Raw genomic sequence first — 22,436 nt, 5'->3', positions numbered from 1 at the left:
CAAGAGTAATTGGGATTACAGCAGTAAATGACAAGTTCCAAATGTCTTGATTTTTTTGTTTTGTTTTGTCTTTTTTAGTTTCTCTATTGTGAACCTAAAGCTTTGGACGTACTAGGCAAAAGCTCTACTACTGAGTTAGATTTTTCAGCCCTTTGATGGAGATAGCATGTGCATGTGATAGGCATGCATGTGCATATGTATGTTGTTCATGGGTAGGGGCACACAAATGTGGGGACCAGAGCCCCCTAATCATGTTCCACCTTATGTATTGGGGCAGTTTCTTATGAGAACAGAGAATTTGCCAGTTTAGCTCTTTTGCTAACTAACCTGCCCCGGGTAGCCCATCTTTGCACTAGGACTCTAGATGGGCTGTCAGACTTCACAGGCTTTATGTGGATTCTGGGGATTCAAACTCCAATCCTCACACTTGCACAGAAATGCTTTATGCACTGAGCAATCTCTCTATCCTATGTATATATAGATGGATGTACTTATTTACTTGGGTTTTTTTTATCCCAAATATTCACTGGAACTAGAGAATAGCCGGCCGCAGACTGGGATGGAAATTGAGTCTGCTAACTGAGATGAAAATACCCCGCAGATGCCATATGGCTCTACAATGTTGGCGATAGCAAGGGTTGGAGAATTGCTATTTTAATATTTAATGCAACAGGTCCTACTATATAACCCCAGCTGTCCTGGAACTCTGTAGACCAGCCTACCCTCAAATTCATAGAGTTCTACCTACCTGTGCTGCCTGACTGCTGGGATTAAAAGTGCTCATTGTCACACTTGGCTGTTTTTAATTTTTTAAGACAGTGTCTTAGTACTTGTCCAGGATAGCTTTCTTTTTTTTTTTTAAAACGACTTTATTTTGCAAAACAAAGATAAATGTAAAGATTTTAAACATTTTTTGCTTAAAATTATACATTTTTGTCAGTACTGTTTTTTCAGACATTAAAATAAATTTTACATAAAACCATGTGAATATGTTTTTTAGTCAGTACTTGATTTTTTTCAAGGGCTTGACAGTATGCATTGAAAACCTACTAGTTGCAATAAGCGTAAAGTACATGCAAAACAAAACACAACATGGAAATAGTCAAAGTCTTCTTGTTTTGTGAATATATGTATATTTTTTGTTTTCTTTATTTCTTGGACTTCATACAGTCTGTGAGTTGTTTCTGGGGGAGTGCAAGCCTCTGGGGTTAGCATCCCACTATCAGTGACTGCATATTATGTCTGTTCTTTTGTGACTGGGTTATCTCACTCAGGATGATCTTCTCTAGATGCAGCCATTTTCTTAAGAATTTGGTTAAGTCATTGTTTCTGGTGGCTGAGCAGGATAGCTTTCAACTCACGCTGTAGTCCACCAAGGGTTTAAACTCTTGGTCTTCCTGACTCAACCTTTGATTAGCTGGGATTACAAACCTGCTCTACCAGGGATGGAAAGTCTCAAAGTGTTGTTTCTTTTTTTTTAATTTTAAGATTTATTTATTTAGGGCTGGAGAAATGACTCGGCAGTTAAGAGCACTGACTGCTCTTCCAGAGGTCCTGAGTTCAATTCCCAGCAACCACATGGTGGCTCACAACCATCTGTAATGGGATCTGATGCCCTCTTCTGGTGTGTCTGAAGATAACTACAGTGTACTTATATATAATAAATAAATCTTTTAAAAAATATTTATGTATATGATTGCTTTTTCTGTATTTCTATATGTGTTCCACATACAAGGCTGCTGCTCTTGGAGACCAAAGGTCATCATCATATCCCTTGGGACTGGAGTTGCAGACAATTGTAAGCTGCCATGTGCGTGGATTTTCACCCTATATACATTTAGTTCACTTTTCAACCTGAAATAAAGCCAGGCATGGTGGCTCAAACCTAGAATCTAGGACACCTACATAGCAAGACCCTGTCTCAAAAACAAACAAGAAACCAGAAACAAACTTCTGAAATCCAAGGGGGCAGAGATATACAATAAATATGCTTGGGGTGAACTGTAGAGTACTTGCAAATTGTATTACACCTAGGTTCATAGAGGAGGCAGAGAAAGAGAAGGTGAGTCTGCAGGGGTTAATCTTGGGCAATTATTAGTATGTCAATCATTTCCTTTACAATATTGAATTACAGAAGATCTTTCTTTTTCTTTTTTCTTTTATTGGTTATTTCATTTATTTAAATTTCAAATGTCATCTCCCTTCCCAGTTAAACCCCCTATTGCTTCCCCATGCCTCCTGCTTCTATGAGGATGCTCTCTCACCCACCCACACACCCCCTCCCACCTCAGCACCCTAGCATTCCTCTATGCTGGGTCATTGAGCCTTCACAGGACTAAGGGGCTGCAGAAGATCTTTCTAATGTAGAAACCATGAGATCAAAAGGACAACCAGGAAAATTTTGTTTCTTAAGTTTTCTGGGTTGAGGGGTTGGCTCAGTGAATAAAAGACTTGCTATATAAGCAAGAGGAACAGAATTCAGAACCCCAGCACACATATAAATGCTGCATGTGTGTGGTTCTCCTATAGGAGAAATTATAATTTCAGCACTCAGAAAGCAGAGATAGGAAGGAGTTCCCCAGAACAAGCTGGCTAGCTAGACTAGCCATACCAGTTGAGTACTAAGTTCAATTGCAGACACTGCTTCAATGAATAAGGTGAAGAACAACAACCTAAGGTACACAAAAAACCAGGAAAATGTTTATATGCTTATATTAGATGGTACAAAGACTATTTTTCCTTATATATGGAAAGTACCTAGATTCTGGATTTTTTTAAACATGGAGGGCTAGAAAAATGACTCATTGGTTTAGGACACTTATTTTTATTGCAGAGAACCTAAATTTGTTTCTGAACAACTGAATGGCAACTCAAAACCATTTTACCTCTAGTTAACACCCTATTCTGGCCTCCACGAACACCTAACTACATGCAGAAAAACCCCTCATACATAGAAAACAAATAAATCTAAAACAATTTTTGGAGATGCTGACAAGATATTTCAATGGATCAATAGGTCAAGGCACTTGCTGCTAAGTCTGAGGACCTGAGTTTGATTCTTACAACTCCCATATAGAAAAAACTGAGTCCTGCAAGCTGTCCTCTGACCTACATACACACTATGACAATATTCACACCCACACACATACACACTCAAACACGGATGTATAACATAACAAACAAAATGATCACCCAAGCTTGGCATGGGGGTACATATAGTCTCCACACTAGGAAGGTAGAGGACAGAGGATCAGGAATTGAAGACCATTCTCAGCTACATAGATGACTTCAGGGCCAGTCTGGGTAACATAAGCCCTCATTTAAAAACAAACAGTATCTGGACAGATAGCTTAGAAATTAAGAACATTTGATCCACTTCCAGAGGACCTGGGTTCAGTTCCCAGCAGGCATGTTGTTCTCATAACCATTTATAAACTCCAGTTCAGGAGATCTTTTGCCCTCTTCCAGTCTCTGCACAAATACACATGCAGGCAAAACACTCATATACATAAAATAAAAATAAATAAATCTTCTCTGGGAGATAGTAGCACACAGCTTGAATCCAAACACTGGAGAGGTAGAGACAGATGAATGAGTTCTAGGCCAGCCTGGTCTACGAACAGACAAGGCTATGTAGAGAAACACTGTCTCAAGCAAACCAATAAATAAACAAATCTTCAAAGATATATATGTACACATACATATATATATACATATATATATATACATATATATATACACATACGTGTATATATAGCTGTCTCCACCCCTCACCAGCTGCAACACTTGGGAGAGCAGGTCCTGCACTTCAACAGGGCAATACAATGAAGCTGGCCCTGATAGTGAAGGCAAGGGTGAGACAGCCCAAGGGTATGTGAGGTAAAACTGGCCCAGCTCCTCACCAGCTACAGCACTTAGGAGAATGGGCAGGTATCTCAACTGGGCAGCACAGGAAAACTTGCTCTGGAGGTGTGGGGGCAAGTGAAATAGCTCAGGGGCATAAAAGCAGGAGAGCAGGCCCTGCCTCCAGCTAATGGAGGTATTGGCTGGCCTAGCTGGAACATTTCTGGAGAACTCACCCTGGTGGTGTGGATTTGGTAGAACTAGCATGCTGACCAACTCAGTTACCATTCAGGCCCAGATACAGAACTTTGAGTTGGCCCACACCCAAATCTACATCATCTGTAAACTGCTGCAATTTGTGAAAGGGCCAGTCCTGCTGACCCAAAGCTGTAAGATCTCAATAACACAGGGCAACAACAGGATAACTAGGAGTGCCTGTGAAGATCTAATATTAATGATGTGACAGAAGCCAGAGACCTTGAACCAGACCAATGGCTTATTGCAATGAACATTTGCAAGTGAGTATGTGTAGACAAAAGATTATACTATGGGGTGCACTGTGACATAACAGAGCTTCCACGAGGAGATATTTTTCTAAGCTTTGTTTTGTTCTGTTTTTTTTTCTTTTGAGGGGGAGGTTGTAAGGGCAGAGGGTAGATATGATAGGACAGGGAAATGAGTGGAAGTGGGGTGCATGATGTGAAACTCACAAAGAATCAGTAAGTTTTTAGAAACATCACACTTGAGAGCCAATATCTTTGTATCTTCCATCTGAGCTTAGCTAATAGGTACAGAACTTGGCACTCTGCAGGCAAAGCTGAGGGGATCTGGTGCTCTTATACTGCTGTTAGGGTTGCAAAATAGAACAAACCTTGGGAGGAAGCATTCAATATTCTCTATGCAGCATAACAAACAAACAAACAAGGCTAAGTGTCCATGATATAAAAAGACATGTATCTGTTCAGGTGTCAAGTGACACATGCAACCAAGGAAGAGGAGAATGTAGGCAATCTACACTTTGTATACAAAAGTGAGAGGCAGGATAAATATTTATATGCTGTTATCTTTGCATAGAGAGACAGAATGGAGGATCAATGGGTAGATCAAATTCAATCTTTGTTGGGGTCATTATGGGAACAACACTGCTGCTGGAAATGAACGAGGTAACTTGCTATCTTCCAGTACTACAAAAGAAATAGAAATGGAAAAGAAAGCAGAAACACAGGACTGAAACCTAAGCAAGCAGACCAATAGCCTCCCTTCTTTCTGTACTACCTCTGTACACACTCCACACTTACACCTGTTCCTTTGTGAACTCATGAGTTTCCAGGACATTGAATGACATCTCCTGGCAGCTTCTCTACCTCTTTCGGCAGTCCTATGTTCTCTTCTGAACTCCACATTTATCTCAAAGAACCTCCCAAGGACCTCTGAGATTCGGTCACACCTCCTCAGACCAGCACCAGCCTCCAAGAATTAGGTTATTGCAGAGGCAGTTAAACCCTAGTGGCCACACTGCACAGGGATCTGAGGAACTGGCCCCTCTAGTTCTACTGTTCCAGCTTGGCCTCTCTGATAGTTAATGTTGTCAAGTTGTCAGAATCTAGATTCTAAACTCACAAGATCAAGTGAGATAGGAAAACCCTCTTTGCGGGTATGGGTAGCAGCATCCTATGGGCCATAGTCCCAGAATAAATAAAAGCAACTAAGCTGAATACCAGCTTTCACTTTTCCCTGCTTCCTGGCTGTAGATGCAATGTGACCATCTCAAGCTCCTGCCACCATGCTTTTTTCGCCATAATGGACTGCACCACCAAACTGTGAGCCAAATAAACCCTTCCTTTCTTTAAAAAAATTATGTGCATTGGTGTTTTTGCCTACATGTATATGAAGATGTCTGTCTACTCCCCTGAACTAGAGCTACAGAGCTGCCATGTGGATAATCGGAATAGAACCCCAGTCCTTTGGAAGAGCAGCTAATACTAAGTGCTGAGCCATTTCTCCCACCCCCCCTTTGTATAAGTCTCTTCTGTCAGGTATTTTACTACAACAAGGAATATAAATAATAAGTCCAACATTTCAAAGGGATCTTGTGTTCCATCATAGAACCACATTTTGTGTCTTCATTGGTCACAAGAATGTGACTTCTCTAGCCAGGTATGTTGATGTGTCTTATTTGATCTCAGCACTCAGGCAGAGACAGGTGGCCTTTTGTGAGTCTGAGGCCAGCCTAGTCCACATAGTGAGAACCATGATAACCACAGGTACATACAAATACTGTCTTGGGACTGGAGAGATGGCTTAGTGGTTAAGAGTACTGACTGCTCTTCCTGGGGTCCTGAGTTCAATTCCCAGCAACCATGTGGTGGATCACAACCATCTGTAATGGGATCTGATGCCCTCTTCTGCTGTGTCTGAAGACAGCAACAGTATACTCACATAAATAAATAAATCTTATAAACAAAACAAAACCTCTCAAAAACCAAAACAAAAAAAAAAAATTGGCCTCTTTTTTTAAAAAGACTTATTTATTGTGTACAGTGTTCTGCCTGCATATATGCCTGCACACCAGAAGAAGGTGTCCAATCTCATTACAGATGGTTGTTAACCACCATGTGGTTGCTGGGAATTGAACTCAGGACCTCTGAAAGAACAGTCAGTGCTTTCAACCTCTGAGCCATCTCCAGTTCAAAAGTGGCCTCTTTTTTTGCTTACAGACCTTCATCCTTTGTCTTGACCCTAAGGCCTTCCCAGGCTTAAGGTTGTTTCCAGGAAGTAGATCCTTCTTCCCCACTAAGACTCAGGATTGAATTTCAAGGATTTTCTTTGGATGAGATAGCAGAGAGGAGACTTTCTCCACAGTGCCTTCTTTTCTCACAGTTTCTCAAAAGACAGTTTGGAGTTGGCACAGAGGACTAGAAAATTCCCATCCAGGGCTCCCACCAGCATATATCTGGAGTATTAGATAAGGCCTAGCTACCTACTTCAGTTTTCCCCCAAAGGTACCCTTGACCTACTCTACCCTCTGCCCTCTTCCAAGTACCACAGGTACAGAGTCAAGGACATAAGAGCTCCTAGCTAGCAGCCAGGTCTCCTCAAATCATAGCAAAGATCACTACATCGTACCATTAGATATTCAGCAGAGAAACAAGGTTTCTGGCCTCAAACAAGGAAGGGAATCTCAGCTGACTTTCCATACTTTCCAAGCAGGCCAGCCTGTCTTAGCTTACCCAGTGAGAACTGGTCATTGAGATGTCAGGACCACTGGTACTAGAGACTGAGGCATTCTACCCACCCCTAGTTGGATTCTGCCCCTTGAAGCTTTAACACTGACCATGCAGACTGAGCAAGGTAGACATGGATGTGGCAAGTGAACAGTGACTTCAAGGCCTCATAGCAGCCATGAGTGTTTGGACTGGAGAGAGAAGCTGGGAGAGGTTGCTTAGCCGAGCAATACCCAATGGAAAAGGCATCTAGGAAACACAAGAGGACACAAGGACCTGAAAGGAAGCTTAAATAAGTATACCCTTTTCATTCCAGAGCCTTGTTCAAGCCTGATGATTTGTCCTCATATTAAAGAACAGCCTAGCTAGGCTGTGGTGGTGCATGCCTTTAATTTCAGCATATGGAAGGCAAAGGGTAGTCTGAGTTTGAGGCCAACCTGATTCACAGAGTAAGTTCTAGGACAGCTATGGCTATGTCGAGAGAACCTGTCTCAAAATTAAAATAAAATAAAAAATACATTGGTGTGGTCTGTGGAAGAGGTTGACAGAGGATCTTACTCCATAGCTCAGGCTGGCATGGAACTTGAGGTACAACCCAGGCTAATCTCAAACTCATGATCTTCCTGCTTCTACCTCCCAAGTACTAGGATTATAGAGGTGTGCACCACACACCTGGTAAAATGACCAAAATATTCTATAACTATTATTTCAAAAATGTTTTGCAACTGAGAAGATAGCTCAGATGAAAGTTTGCCTTGCAAACATGAGATTATGAGTTTAATCCCCAGAATCCATATTTTTATTATTTTTATATTATGTGAGAACACTTGCTGTCTTCAGACACACCAGAAGAGGGCATCAGATCCTATTATAGATGGTTGTGAGCCACCATGTGGTTTCTGAGACTTAGGACCTCTGGAAGAATAGTCAGTGTTCTTAACCACTGAGCCATCTTCTCAGCCCCAGAATCCATATTTTTTTAAAAGCCCAACATTGATGGTATACATGTATAATTTCAATACTGAAGAAGTGGAGAGACAAGTGCTCCATGGGGCTCACCAACCTGCCAGCCTAATGTACTTGAAAAGTTCCAGGCCAGTGAAAGATCTTGTATCAAATAACAAAAAAGTTAGACAACAGAATGACAACCAGCGTTGCCTTCTGGTCTTCACATGCCTCCCTCCAACATAAATATGCTATAAAATAAAGCACAGGTTCTTATAATGCAGGCACTCCAGCTCTAATATGTGGACTTTTTTATTGTAAAAGGAAAAAGCAGTAATGATAACATCAGGTCAGGGAATAGCAACTACCATCCTCCCAGAATGCTCTGGCATGGTCACCTGGAGCCCTGGAGACACAGGGGCACGCTGGGGAGAGCCAAGGTCATGCCCACTTTTGGATGCTCACCGGATCTGGTTCAAGGAAAAGGGGAAACATGGGACAAGGAATGAAACCCAAGAAATAAAATAAGCAGGGTAGGCTAGTGTATCACTCTACTCCCTACCCTCTGTGTGAGTATGTGTATCACAGGAGTCTTGTTATGTAGCTTCAGTGGCTAGAACTTGTGCTCTTCTTGCCCCAGCCTTCCTAGTGGTAGGATTACAGGTATGCGCTACCATGTAATATTAGTTATCTCTAGTTTCCTAACAGGATGATTGCTGGACCACTAAGAAGTGTTTTCCCAGGACCTAACCTTCCTGCCTGCCTTCCTTACCGTGTATTTGTCCCATTTCTTCTCTGGGTCATAGGGCTCCCAGCGACTGGCGGGAAAAATGTGCTTGTTCTTCTCATACCAGCTCCTGAGCACCACTTTGCCTGCATGTGACTGAGGAATGAAGGTTGTGATTCAGGGCCATCTTACCTGACCTTGCCTTCCTGTGACTTCTCCCTAATGTTATCACCCCTGACAGGTTCAGAGCACCTTTGTCTGCCCAGTTCCATGGCACTATCATACCTCATCCTTCTCTACAGTGGCATCACTGAGCAGTCGTACATCATCATGAACATCGAAGTTGAAGAGTGGTCCTGTAGGAGAGAAGCAGTAAGCTCAAGGCCATGCTACTCCCAATATGTTGGAGCAAGTTATAGGGTGAACTAAGCTAGAATCACTCACCACTTTTTCCTCGTGCCTTGGTAACAATGAAGTCATAAAAGCTGTGATGCTAGGAACAGAGAATGAGAAAGACCAGGTTGGTAATCCATCTGGGATTCTATCACCCATTTCTCCCTATACCCCTACCTGTAGGTACCATTGCATCCACCAGCCCTGGAAGAGTGCACAGCAGTATGGTGACTCTCCTATGAAACCACAGAGTGTATGACCCAGGGTTGAAGGGACTCACATGGGGTATGATTAAATCCTCCTTGATGTACATGAGCTGTTCCACCCCTGCTGACCTAAGGGAGAAATAGGAGAGGATGAGCAACTGGGAGTCATCAGAGTTGGCAGAAGGGGACAGGAAGTGGTGGCCACAATGCTTTAAGCCTTAAATTTTAAGGGAAGCTGTATAGTTAAAGGAACCTGGGATGGGAGTCCCAGTGTCCTGTACTTCTGGACCATTGCATCAAGGCAGGGTTCTCTCACCTAAGCTCTCTACAACAGGAAGATAAGAAAAAAGAGCACAGCTCTCCTCTTTGAGGAATACATTGCCCAGCATTACATCTTTCCAGCTGTGGAGCAGTTGGCAGGGTTGTTTGATACCCTGGCTGAGAAGACAGGCTTTTCACACATATTGCATGCTGTGCTCACCTGAGCTCACTGAAGTCTTTCCGCAAGATCTCTAGTGCTTTTTGCAGGAACTGCTGCATCGTGTTGCCCTTCTTCATCTGTAGAAGTAGGTATACTTCAAGTTGAGAAGGAGAAACAACAGCCTAAAAAATGCTCCCAAGAAAGCAGAGACCCACCCTGCTACCCCCAGAGGTTTCCCACCATCAAGACTGTCAGTTACTTTCTATTGAATTCAAGCCAAGGGAGGTCTTCTACTGCCTACCTTAACTGTGCGCCGGTGCCCAGAGCCATCCCAGTAACTAAAGGTGATTTCAATCTCTTCACCTACAAAGAAGAGTTCCCTTAATCAGTTCAAGCCTTTAATCTCAACACTCTGGAAGCAGAGGCAGGCAGATCTCTAAATTCAAGGCCAACCTAGTCGACAGAGTGAGTTATAGGACAGCCACAGCTATACCCTGTCTCAAAAATATAAAAAAAAATGAGTTGCCTCTTGGTCTCCAGACCTGAGCTTAGAGTTTCCTTGGGATACATAAATATTTACCTATGTATAGGTATTACCTTGGGTATTTGCAAGAAAACTTTTTGAGCCTTAGCCCTGTTCTCTCACTGCCCCAACAATGGACCACACATTTGGGATTCATGTAGCCAAGGTTAGCTTCAAACTAGCCATGTAGCTAAAAATGACATTGAACTTCTCCTGAGTGCTGGGTGACAGGCCAAGCAACCATATGTAGCTATAGCACTCACTCTTGATTTTTTCCTGCTTGGCTTCCCACTCCTGCCGCAGTTCTTCTCGAAGCCGATTCTCCTCCTCCTGAGACAAAATGGACAAAAGATGAGATTCAGAGCTGTTCTAGGTGCAGCATTAACCTATTCCTGAGCCAGAGTTTCCAACAAGTTCATGATCAACACCAAAGTCTGTACCATAGCCAGGCAGTCTTTACCTCCCGGTCTCGGTCAGGCAAGAAGCTTGTATCTACATCAGGGTTCTTCCCCAATTTCTTTTTCTTTGTGGTGATCTCTAAAGTAAACAAGACAAAGAACATCTTATTTTTCAGAAAATGATTCTTTAGGTTTGTTTTTAGACAATCACATTTATGTAGCCATGGCTGTCCTGGAACTCTCTATGTAGAACAGGGTGGGCTCAAAGAGAGATTTGCCTGCCTCTGCCTCTCAAGTCCTAAGATCATTGTACCACCACATGTGACCTGAAAATAATTTTGATCTCATGAACCTTTATAAAGTCTCTCAGGCTCTTGGAGCTTAAGAAGTACTGACTTGTACAGCCATAGTGGCACATACCATTAATCCCAGCACTTTGAATAATAGAGCCTGGTGGATTTAAATTTAAGGCCAACTTGGTATACACAGTGAGTACCAGACATACCATAACCACAGAGAAACCCTTTCTTAAAAAGAAAACAAACAAAAAACAAAACTAAAAACCTAGATAAATAATAAGCATCAACAATAAAAAATGCCAGGGCCATGGGTGCCCAGGTCCTTACTAAGACCCCAAAATTAAATCTCCAGATGGAAGGGGAAAACATACTAGGTTACACTTTTCAAAAGCTCCAGTTAACTAGTCTGTGCGATATAGAACAGTTCCTAAAAGTGGAGGCAGGATAACTACCAAGGCAAGCTTGAGCTACATGAGACCCTGTCTCAAAATAAATGAAAACAAAACAAAACACTACTTGCTACATATATCCCTGAGCACTACTGAATATGTATCTAGCTAAACAAGGTATTATTCCAGATACTGCTGGGTTAAATGTACTGCTAAAATTACAGTGGAAGGGAGTGGTATAACAATTCCCCCTGTGCTGTAGGGAAAGCAGCAATCTGAGTGTTCTGAGCCCATACTGACCCTGTGGCCTGGTGAGGAACAAAACAGATGTGCATACATAGGGCTGTACTTTGGAGACACAGAACTTCAGCAGGTGTAGATCAAATTCACCAATCACAATTAATCATTGCTCAGTGGCTGCTTGTGGTAAGTAGTTGCCATACTTGACAATGTTTTCACAAACATTTCCATTATTTCAGGAAATTTCAGCAAGCAAGGCTAGTCCAGATTACATTCTCCCCTCCTCAGTTTATCCTATGTGCTCCAAAGAACAGCTTTTTGATCCTTTTAGACCAGGCACTAGTAATACTCTGATAACGTCTCACACTAGTGGCTCCTGTACAAAGCCTAGCTCTGATTCAGTCTCCTGGTGACTAAGGCTAAAAACATGAGTGTGCCTCTTCCTTTGCTGGCCCAAATGTCAGTCCAAATGCCAGAGCAGAGCTCTGGTGGGCAGTGGCCTCACCTTCCCTCTCCAGTTCTTCCTCATACATGGCCATCTCTTCCTCCTCTTCACCTCCCTCCTCTTCTTCCTCCAAAGTGAAGGACAGGCTAGAGATCTTCCGCTTGGCCTCCTTCTTGCGCTCCTTCTCTCGAAGCTTCTCTAGCTTCCTACCAAGGCATGGGTGGCCATCATGCCCCATGTTCCTGCCCTGAGGCCCCTTCCCTGACCCAGAGCCACTGTGTGCCTAGCATGGGGTCAACTCAGCATAGGCTGGATCTCCCCAGCACCCCAGAGGGATTCTATTTGCCCTAGTTACTTCAAGCTCAAGGGCAGGACTCTGGTTATGACACATCAAGCATGGGACAGAAAGGAATGGGGACAATGCAGGCTATTCAGGCACCCAGTAAAAAGAAAGGGCTCAGAAAGGACTCACCACCTTTACAGAGGAACAGAAAGAAAGATAAACCTGGAAAGCGAGAACCAGTGTGGAACTCAATAGATACCACAACTGCTCCCAAAGCAGGAAATGGGTTCTCCCTGTAGAATGGGAATGGGAACAGCCTGACCCACCCCCAGGAGTTCCCAAGCGCTAAGCTGCACTGTAAGGGGAGAGCTGTTGAGGATGGGGAACCCACAGCTGTAACTCCTTTGACTGTTCCTTTTTTGCCAGCTGCTTTTCTCGCTCCTTCACCAGTGCTTCCTGTTTGGCCTTCATGTCATTCAGGGTCACAAGGCCTGTGAAGCAAGAAAACATGGAGAAAAGGCTAGTCACCCAGGGCCAGCCAAGGAGTGAACCCTGTGTCTGGAAGGTGGTACATGTGTCCTGCTCACCCACAGTACTGGACTTGAGCTCTGCTTCCACAGCATCATAGTGTGCAGAGAACTTCTTGTCAATGTTAGATTTCATTATGTTCTCCTGCAGAGAAGGGACATATCAGTGAGGGCCATCTACCACTCCACTATGGAAGTGACAGAGTGGCTGTAGGTCCTAGATCCTAGTCCTCGATTTGTGCCTTGACATGCTATGATATGATCTTAGAAAAGAAAGACACTCTCCCTTCCCTTTCTGGGTGGAAGGGTCCATGAAGCTGTGAGGGCTAAAGGTACCAAAGGAGTTCCTTTTCTTGGCATCCCTGAACTGCTCTGGCTCCCTCTTCAGGTCTCCAGCTGGGGACTGGCACCCCTTCAGTAGCCTGTAGCTACCACCCTACTCACCTTTGGCCTTTTTCCTACCCAGTCTTTAAGCTGAGGCTCCTGAAACCCAAGCCATGGAATTTCAGGAAGAGATAAACAACAAAAAAAGAGGGATCAAAATATCCAGCCCCTGAATTCTCCTTTTTGGCCCAGGATGCTGTCAGGAGCTTTCTGGAAGGCTATTGTCCTTCAGCCCTGCCCCATATTAATAAAGTACCCTGTAGGTCACTCTGAAGGGACCTCCAAATAAGTAGCCAGCAGAAGTATATACTTCCAGCTGCCACTGAGGCAATGAAGTCACAGCTAGAGGACTAGATGTCTGTACAAGCATAGCTGAAGGTTGATAATACCTCCACCTGAAGACTGGTTTGGGGATTTATTTGGCTTCTCACTTCTCCAGATAGGGCCTGCTCTCACTGAAGAGCTAAGATCCCGCTCTTCTCCGGAGTTTTGTCCAAAGGATCAAGCTAAGGTCAGCTTGGTACCATGTCCCTGAATCCCGTGACCACTCACTGAAGAAGCCCTAGGGGAAAGACTCAGTAGCATACCCCTGTGCCTCTCCACAGGAAGTGAGGTCTTCCCAATAGGCATTAGAAGGCTAGGAAAATGAACTACAAAGCTCTGTACTCAGGAGTGCCAGGGAATCTCACCCAACATCAGTGTCACCAAGAATCACTGACTGGCTCCCAATCTCTGACATGGACCAACACTGAGCCCATTTTACAGATCAGACTGTCTCGGCTGACTTCTGTTTGTTACCAGAGATGCACAGCAAGTCTCGCCACCAAGCAGGGCCCGCCCTCCGGGCACTCCTAGCCCACCGTTGAGGTCTCCCAGAGATCAGTGGCAGGAGACCGCCAGGGGGCCCGCGCGGTGCGCAAGCTCTGAGGTGCCCCGGCCTGGCCCACACCTCTGCAATCCTCTGCTTCATCTGCTCCATTTGCTCACGCTGCTTCTCCCTCTTCTTCATTAGGTGCATGGCACGTCCCGCCTCACTTGCAGCGCCCTTGTACTGAGCCATGGTGGCGGCGGCGGTTTTGGCGGAGGCAGTGGTTTCAGTGGAGGCGGCGGCAGCAACAACAGCGGCAACGCTGACTTTTGCTTCAAGTACTGGCAGCGACGGCGATGGCACTGGCGGCGGCAATTTAGTCAGCTGATGCGTGACGTCAGCCATCAGGGAACGTGCAGACGCCGGCCCTGCCCTACGCCCGCCGCTCTGACACGTGATCGCACCTCGCCACGCCCAACAGGAAGCCGAGTTCATCTCACACGAGTAATGCGAAATTACCAGTCCTTCTTACTGGCTTTTTGTGACATGGAGCTGGGTCCTCTAGCTTCCGGCACACCCTCAAAAAATGCTATCTTAAGCTGTACTTTCAATTCTAACTTCCTACTGTTGGTCCCAAAGCTGAATTGCCACTCCCCTGACTTGGCTGATGGAACTCTTTGAGCCATGTTTTCCAGTCTGGTGTGCCCTTTCCCGCGGAAGTTGCCCCCTCCCCCGGCCCCCAGCTCGGTCACACACTGATACTATTTGGCTGCCTGGATTTTTTTACTATCATCCAAGGCTAGGTCCGGGTCCCTTTGCTTCCCCAGGACTGAGACTCCTGATACCCGCTCCTCTTAAAAATTTGTGTGAGGCAAGAGATGGCTCAGGCAATGATGAGTACTGGATTTTCTTCCAGAGGACCCAGGATCGATCCCCAGCACCCAAATAACTCACAACTGACTGTAACTCCAGTTCCTGGAGATACTGGCCTCTGCAGGCAGCAGATATGCAAGTTGTGCACATCCATCTAGGCAAAACAGCCATACAAATAAAAGTTTAAATGTGTTTACATGTGTTTGTGTGTGCACAAGTCACTGATGTGCAGAGGTCATATTGTGAAGTCAGTTTTCTCCTTTCACCTTTACTTGGGCTCCAAAGATCAAACTCAAGATTACCTGGAAAGTGCCTTTACCCATTGAGCCATCTCACCTGTGCTATTCTGCCTGAGAGATCAGTATGGCCTTGAACCCAAAACCTCCACATCTAACTGCCTTCTGATTTAGAAAACCACTAGTAAACGATGATCTATCCAACACCAGCTGACCTACTTCAACCTGCCTTGATCTTTGAAGATACAATTCTAACTCCAGAAGCTAAGCTAAATTGCCCCAGTCCTGCAAAACAACCCAACCTGTAAGCAAAGTACCTAAAGATCCAGACTTAGGTTTCAATAGTTTTATTGGGAGGTTTTTGTTTTCTGTGAAATATACTAGAGGTTGGGAAGGGGACACATTCACTTTGCAAGGTAAGGGTTTCCCACCACTAAAGGAAAAGGCATGGGGCAGGGCACACTGGGGTCTGGATCCACTTTCCTACCTCCTTCTGCTTTGCTCACATTACTTTTTCTCCGTGAACACAACACAAAAGAAATTCAAAAGAGATCAACCTTCAGAGGGGGAAGTTACAACTAAACCTTCTCCCATGCCAGGCTTTGCCAATGCTGAGAGTGGCCTAGGCTACACAGAAAGGCTGAGGGCTCAGACAGGTACTCCAAAGTTAATAAATTAGAATAAATTATGAGGAGGAGGAATGCAATTTTGTGCTGGGAGGGTCTCTTCTCTCCAACACATAAGAGTTGGGGGAGGAGATGGGTATCTCCAAAGGCCACTACATATGGGACTAAGAGCAGTGGGGGTAGAGTCAGCTTTTCCTCCACTCCTTCACAAACAGCAAAATTGGGTCGTGCATGTACACACGTGTACACACACACACACACACACACACACACACACACATATACATGTACACTCCTCTTTCCCTAGAACAAAGACAGACCAAGAAAGAGGATGCTATCCAACTCCCATCTCCCAAACCATTGCTAAGGTTAAGGATATGGTCAGTGAATCAAATCAATAAGGTGGGTGACTGGAATGTGGTGGGGGAAGAAGATGCTGGAAACAGGGATACCCAGCCATACCATCTCCCCTGTCCTAGAGAAGGACACACAATTTAGGGAGAGGGGAACAGGGGCTGGAGGAGGGGAGTCAGAAATCACTGATCAGCTTCTCCAAAGACATCATTCTGTTTGCGCTTCATGTTCTCAAAATCAAAGGCCGAACCAGCCATGCGTTTGTAGATATCTTTGATGTCATTGCAGGTTGTCTCAAAGTGTGTGGTAGCATCATAGGAGCAGGAACAGAACACCTGTAAATAGGCAGAACCCCAGACCTCACGGAAATCAGGCAGAGGATCTTGGGTAGACAGCAAGAACCAGGGCTGACTGGGACAGCCTTTTTACCTGACTCTCTGAACCATCATCAATGGGCTCATATAAATCACTGATAGCCACAAACCTAAGGGGCAAATAGAAGAAAAGAGAGAAAAGTTTCATAATGGGCCTTGCCCATTCCTAGTCCCCAGCTTCCCCATCAAGTTCGGCTCAGCCCCTCACTTCTGGTCAATGGGTTCCAACAGCTCCAATGCAGGCTCAACTTCCTTTTCTGGTTCTGCAGTCTCTACGGTGGTGCTGGCAATGGCGATGTATTTGCCCTGTGCGGCCACGTTATGTGCATAGGAGATCATGCACACATAGATGTCTGACCACAGGAAGTCAATTGGTTAACATGTACCAGAGGAAATGGCTACACAAAAAGGTAGTTCCTAGGGGCTAGACAGGAATCTGGCCCACACACCCCTGCCCCCAACCTAACATGTTAATAGCATCCCAATTGTCATTCTCATGAAGAAGGTAAGTGCCCAGGCCATCTAATCCCCAGGTATATTCTGTAACAAAAATGCACAAGAATCCCCAAGCTTTCTTGTGAGAAGAGAGGCATAACAACAGAAGGGAGTCCCTTACAGCCTGGCTTACCTGACTTCCTGTTGACCTGGTTCTGAGGGATGATAATTTGGCAGGAATTGGCATCATTGGTATTCTTGATGGGGTGGCTGAGGATACAGATGATGCGAATAACCTGGCCAGCCTTTCGAACACGGTCTGGGATGTAACTGGGGTCACAGATCAGCTGCTTGCAGCGGGCCACCTGTGAAGGTACCAGAAGATTTTGCACATGTTAGATGACCCTTTGTCCTAGGTAGTGTTAAGCTGAGCCAAAAGTAAAGCCAGGCAGCTCTGAGCTGTCATCACTGTCCCTCCTGTATGTAGTATTAACCCTTTTCTTGAAGCTCTGAGAGATCAGATTTCACAAACAGGGCTAGGTGACCCTACTGCTGAAACACAATGAACACAAAACTTTTTTTTTTTTTTTTTTTTTTTTTTTTGCTGCTGGAGTTCTTATTTGAGACTTCTTGGCTCAAAAATAGTCTCAAACTCAGGATCTTCTTTCATCAGCCACCTCAATTCTCATGCCCCACCACATTAGGCTAAAGGATGGTTTGGGGTGAAGAGTAGGCTTATTAACTCAGTTTGTAGAATGCTTGCCTTGATCATGCATAAAGCCCTGGGTTAGATTTCCAACAATGTATAAACCAGGTATCTTGACACATAACCGTAATTCGGCATCAAGAAGGTGGAAGCACAAGGACTAAAAGTTCATTCTCAGCTATATACACTATTTGAGGCCAGCCCGGGATACAGGACACCATTTCCAAAACAATACTAAGTATGTGACCTCTGAAGAATAGTTCTTGATTGATTTAGATCCATCTGCCTAAGCCACATGAGTACTGGGAATACAGCTGTGTGCCACTACACCTGGCAGTTTGAAGGATATTTTTCACCAACAGAAATAGCTATATAGACTTTTATTGACCATCCAGTCCCTAGCTATATGGTTCTCAGGGATAAGCAGAAGCAAACTCACCAGTAATAAGGCTCCCTAAGAACATAGCCCTGAAAAAAAACAAATCTTATCCAAACCATGGTAATACAAATGCACAGGGCAGGCTTACCTCTCCCTCAGATTTTACACCCACCACCTTGCCATTCTCCATGATGATGTCATCCACTGGTTTGTTCAGCATGTATGTTCCCCCATAGATGGCACTCAATCTGTAGTATGAAAAATGATGGGTAAGTCTTCCCAGGAGAATGGGGACCAATTCTACTATACTCTCCCCATCCCAACAGTGGGGTAGAGAAACTACACAGGTAGAAAGAGTTCAACTCCAACTTTTCAACTGTTTCAGGCATCCCTCCCATAAACTTAGGGCCCATATTGACATATTCTTTCCTCTCTGGTGTTTCCATCCATGATATTCTGTTCTGCAAAGGGTTAATAGAAGGTAGCATGAAAGAATGGCTCCAGAGAGTTAAAAATAAAGAACTCTCTGTAAAATAGCTAGACCCTAGAGAAGCCCAGACTCAAGGTTCCAAGGTCCTAGACTTAGTCCTGGTACTACCAAGAGCTGGGGGAAGCTATGTTCTTAGTGACCTAGTCCTTTACTTTGTATTTCATCTACTTTTTAAATAATACATATATGTGTGTGTGTGTTTGTGTATGTTTACACATATGTCTGTACACCATGTGCATGCCTGGCACTTGTGGAGGTCAGATGAAGGTTTGGATTACCTAAAATTGAAGTTATGGATGGTTGTGAACTACAATGTATGTTGGTGTTGGAATTAAACCTGGGTCCTCGGTATAAACAAGTGGTCTAATCTGCTGAGCCACCTCTCTAACCTCTACTCTGCATTTTAATGCACTAGGGCTATACCGCCATTACCCAAGGATGGAGTAATATACATGAAAATTAGTTGGGAAAGTAGGAGACACCACAAAAACACTCAAGGTAATTTTCATTCTTGGCCTTAGTCTTACCAGTAATGCTAGACAAAAAGGACAAATCCTCACCTGGCAAAGCCCTGGGGCAGCTCACCCAGGCCATAGAGTGGGTATAAATATGGGCTCTTGCCATACCGGGCCAGGGACTCGCTGTACAATTTGATGCGGTTAATAGTCTCAAGACATGGCTGATCCAGGTAGCTGGGGAACAAGAGCCAAGGAAGATGCTTTTGACAGCAGTACCCTTGTTCACCTACAAAGACACTACCCAGACTTCCCACCACCCTTTGTGACCTGGCAAAGATGTGGGTCAAATGGAGAGGGATGGAAATGGAACAGGTGAGCCTGGAGCCGAGTATAAGAGACATGCAGGGTGGACAGTAGGTACAATAGGCAGGTGTGGGGAGGGCAAGGTGTGAGCCAGACAAGGGGCTCCCATCACCAGCCAGCTTTCCCCTCACTCATCAGTGCGGTAGAGCGCCAAGGCATGGCCAGTGAAATCAATGACATCTTGTCCCAGGTCAAACTTCCGGTAGACATCACGCATGCTGGTGGTCTGGGGGTCAACACCCTCAAAGGTTTTGGGGTCATTCTCATCAAAGTTTGCCACAAACACCAAAAATTTTCGAAAGCGTCGTTTTTCAAACATTCCCATCAGATCTGAAAGAAAGGTATAAAGAACTTACTGGGACATCAAATTCCTCTTTCCACCAGAGCAAGCCAGGAAAGTTGGTGCCCTGGCTCCCACCAGAACTCTGTCATTTATTTAACACTGCCCCACCCTTCTTGGTCTCAATTTTCCTATTTGTAGGAAGAGGTCCTCCCTGTTCCACTTAGGGATGTTATAGGGGGCAAGACGGCCCTTTGACAATAAAGAATCCTCTTCTATGAACTTCCTTTCTGGCAATTTGCCTGGATGGACAATAAAGATACTATAAAGCAAGGGGCCTCTAGGACTACACGGAACTAAGATTAGGCTTAGGCAAAGAGGAGCCTTTTGCCTAACTGTCCTAAAATAGTCTGTCCCCTCTTGCCCCATTATTCTCTGCTTAAGGAGACTCATACTCACTAGAAGCCAAGGCTTCGGTCTCAGTAGATGGTACTTTGTAGATCTTGCCCCCCTTGTACACAAAGCTGCCCTCTACCACCTTGAAGTCCAGATAACGCGTCACTTCTGTATACAGTAGCATCTTTACCAGCTGACCTGTGTCCAAAGAGAGTAAGGGACATCGGTATGTTTTCCTTCAAAAAAAAAAAAAAACTCTCAGTAGTCTGACCAGATTCTGGAGATTGAATGCCCCAATCTCTGTCTTCTCACTCACCACCCCAATCACCATATACGGCATCTTTTTAATCTCCCTCACCATTAGCCATGAGGAATTTGGGGATCAAGTCAACATTCCAGTCTCTGCCCCGACCCATTGATTCCGGGGGCCCTTCCAGCAACTGAAAGCGCTTATATAGCTGTAAGCAGGACAAGAAAGAAAAAGAAATGTCAAGGACCAGCCCCCCTTCCCACTTTTCTGCCCAGGACCTGAGAATTACTTTGCCCCCTTACATCTATGTGGGAGACTAACAAGGGGTCTGGGTCTAAGACCAGGTTTAAGAATAAGGAATCTTACCTCCTCTAGGGGTGTGATGGAAGAGCTCTCACCCCCATAGTAGGGGTTTCGGTCCATGTGCAATACCTTCTTTCCATTCACAGACATGATGCCAGACAGAATGCATTCCTGGTGAAGAAGTGGCATTTGCATCCATAGCCCATCTACCCTCCAACTTGCATCTCTGATTTGTCCTCGCCTAATCCCCACCACAAATTTCATAATGCAAAGCCCTCCCTCTTTCCAGTGCCTAAAACTGGAGAGGGGAAGATGGCTTCATATGACGTTTCCTTTATACCCTGCTGAGTAAACTACTAGAGCATTAAAGGAGACTTGGGGGGCAGAGCTTCCAGCAGCTTTCAGGTCTTCTGGCATCAACAAGCCACGAGAAATATCTACCTGCTCTGAGCCCCCCAAAAAGACAAGACAATGAGTCTATAGAAGAACCAATTCAAAGGACCTCTGGAAGAGAAGGCCAAGTCCTTGAAATCCCAGGCCCCACCCTGCTCCTCCTTTAAAGGGCAGGAGCCCCTGACTCTCTTCTGGCCGTATCCACTGCTCTAGACTCGGGGTTCAAACGAATTTGGGAGGGGGGAGACAAACACCCTCACTAGTCACTGTCACTAACCTAAGGACAAAGGCTGATGATATATGTTCAGTCTAAGGTCTCCATGGGAAACCGGGTTGGGATAGAGGGAACATGGTCACTAACACCCCCCCCACTCCGGCTGTTTCTGGAACATTCCATGGGTTTCTTATCCCCTCCCAAAAGGCAGAAAAGCAAGATGACGGCCCACCCTTGACAAGCCCCCAAACCCCTATCTTCATACTCCATGCCCTAGTGTGATCACAAGATGGAAAGGGATGTTAATCAAGGATTTGAGCAGGTGATGAGTGCAGGTGAAAGGTGGGTGCTGGGTACAACGGCTCCAGTGTGCGTGGGGGGGGTGAGTTTTCCACCTCAGTGATACAGATAGGGAAGATGAGGGGTCCACGGTTAAGATCTAGGGTACGGGAATACAGGCCATAGTGGAACCCTCTACGAAGAATTGGGAACTGGCATCGACATTCTGGGTGAGGTAGTGGGGTGGGCATGTGGTTTTCCAGGGCCGGAGCCAAAAACGCAATGATGGGAGGATGGGTTGGGTGACACGGACTCTGAATCACTGCGGGGTGGATTGGGGTTGGGGGATGGCATGGTGCAGGGCTATGAGTGCCTGAGGTGGTACTTACGGTAAGACCTGTCCCCAGCACAATCACGTCGTATTCCTCGTCCATGGTCAGGCCTTAGTACCAGCGTCTGCTCTGCTCTTCGCCCTCCTCCTTCACTACAGCAGCCGTTACCACTGCCTCTACCGTTGCTGTTGCTACTGATACTGCTTCCGCCGCACTGAACCAAAGATGGCGTCTATCGGTCGCCTCCCGATCCCTACGCAGCGTCAATGAGTCCCTCCCCCTCCTCTGGCCCCGCCACGCCCAACCAAAGCTACCGTTTCCTCGCTTGTTTTCTGGGAGAGCTTCTGGCCCCTGGGTCCCAGCACCAGAACGACTGCAGGGGTTAACGCCGCTCTTCCGGAGCACGGAGAAATATGGGGCGGGGCAGGCCGGCAGCAGGTGCTGCGTCCTGAGAAGGATCCTTGCACAGGAGCCGCGCGCCCCACCCCGCGCACTCCCGTACCGCCCCCTGGGAGAAACAGCAAGGCTCTGACGCCTGCAGTGTGTTGTTGCAGGTGGCAGGAGTGCTGAGAGAGCTGCCATTGTCAGGATTCCTCCTCTCCCAAGGCCAAGAAAAGTAACAAGCCTCTACCCTGGCTTG

At 45.4% G+C, this 22,436-nt stretch overlaps 2 protein-coding genes across 2 annotated transcripts; both read right to left on the bottom strand.

Moving 5' to 3' along the window:
- Nucleotides 1–8,314: 8,314 nt before the first annotated feature.
- Nucleotides 8,315–14,412, bottom strand: FAM50A (family with sequence similarity 50 member A). The gene is made up of 13 exons (XM_080909836.1): nt 14,197–14,412; nt 12,924–13,008; nt 12,728–12,827; nt 12,114–12,259; nt 10,743–10,819; nt 10,546–10,612; nt 10,061–10,122; nt 9,820–9,896; nt 9,413–9,467; nt 9,184–9,232; nt 9,025–9,095; nt 8,785–8,895; nt 8,315–8,482 (listed from the first exon to the last, which is right to left on the bottom strand). The coding sequence occupies exons 1-13, from the start codon at nt 14,305–14,307 to the stop codon at nt 8,474–8,476; spliced, it is 1,020 nt and encodes a 339-aa protein (XP_080765962.1). The 5' UTR covers nt 14,308–14,412; the 3' UTR covers nt 8,315–8,473.
- A 1,092-nt stretch (nt 14,413–15,504) lies between these two features.
- GDI1 (GDP dissociation inhibitor 1) lies at nt 15,505–22,235 on the bottom strand. The gene is made up of 12 exons (XM_080909531.1): nt 22,111–22,235; nt 21,854–22,010; nt 20,642–20,749; nt 20,384–20,483; nt 20,089–20,223; nt 19,481–19,679; nt 19,089–19,220; nt 18,187–18,286; nt 17,147–17,318; nt 16,727–16,871; nt 16,574–16,628; nt 15,505–16,479 (listed from the first exon to the last, which is right to left on the bottom strand). Exons 2-12 carry the CDS (start codon nt 21,896–21,898, stop codon nt 16,327–16,329), a joined length of 1,344 nt encoding a protein of 447 aa, XP_080765657.1. The 5' UTR covers nt 21,899–22,010; nt 22,111–22,235; the 3' UTR covers nt 15,505–16,326.
- Nucleotides 22,236–22,436: the final 201 nt, after the last annotated feature.

The sequence above is a fragment of the Micromys minutus genome (assembly GCF_963924665.1).
Source record: "Micromys minutus genome assembly, chromosome: X".
Classification (NCBI taxonomy): Eukaryota; Metazoa; Chordata; class Mammalia; order Rodentia; family Muridae; genus Micromys; species Micromys minutus.
This window is presented reverse-complemented; position numbering and strand designations above follow the sequence as displayed.

What these genes read in the sequence shown, in the direction of transcription:
- FAM50A (XM_080909836.1), bottom strand. Translation starts at nt 14,307, where the DNA reads ATGGCTCAGTACAAGGGCGCTGCAAGTGAGGCGGGACGTGCCATGCAC. An exon ending in AGGATTTAATCATACCCCAT is followed by an intron (nt 9,233 to 9,412) that starts GTGAGTCCCTTC and finishes CTCTGTTCCTAG; the next exon opens with CATCACAGCTTTTATGACTT. An exon ending in CAAGGCACGAGGAAAAAGTG is followed by an intron (nt 9,096 to 9,183) that starts GTGAGTGATTCT and finishes TCTCTCCTACAG; the next exon opens with GACCACTCTTCAACTTCGAT.
- GDI1 (XM_080909531.1), bottom strand. Translation starts at nt 21,898, where the DNA reads ATGGACGAGGAATACGACGTGATTGTGCTGGGGACAGGTCTTACC. An exon ending in CCATCACACCCCTAGAGGAG is followed by an intron (nt 20,484 to 20,641) that starts GTAAGATTCCTT and finishes TCCTGCTTACAG; the next exon opens with CTATATAAGCGCTTTCAGTT. An exon ending in ATGATGGTTCAGAGAGTCAG is followed by an intron (nt 16,480 to 16,573) that starts GTAAAAAGGCTG and finishes GCCTATTTACAG; the next exon opens with GTGTTCTGTTCCTGCTCCTA.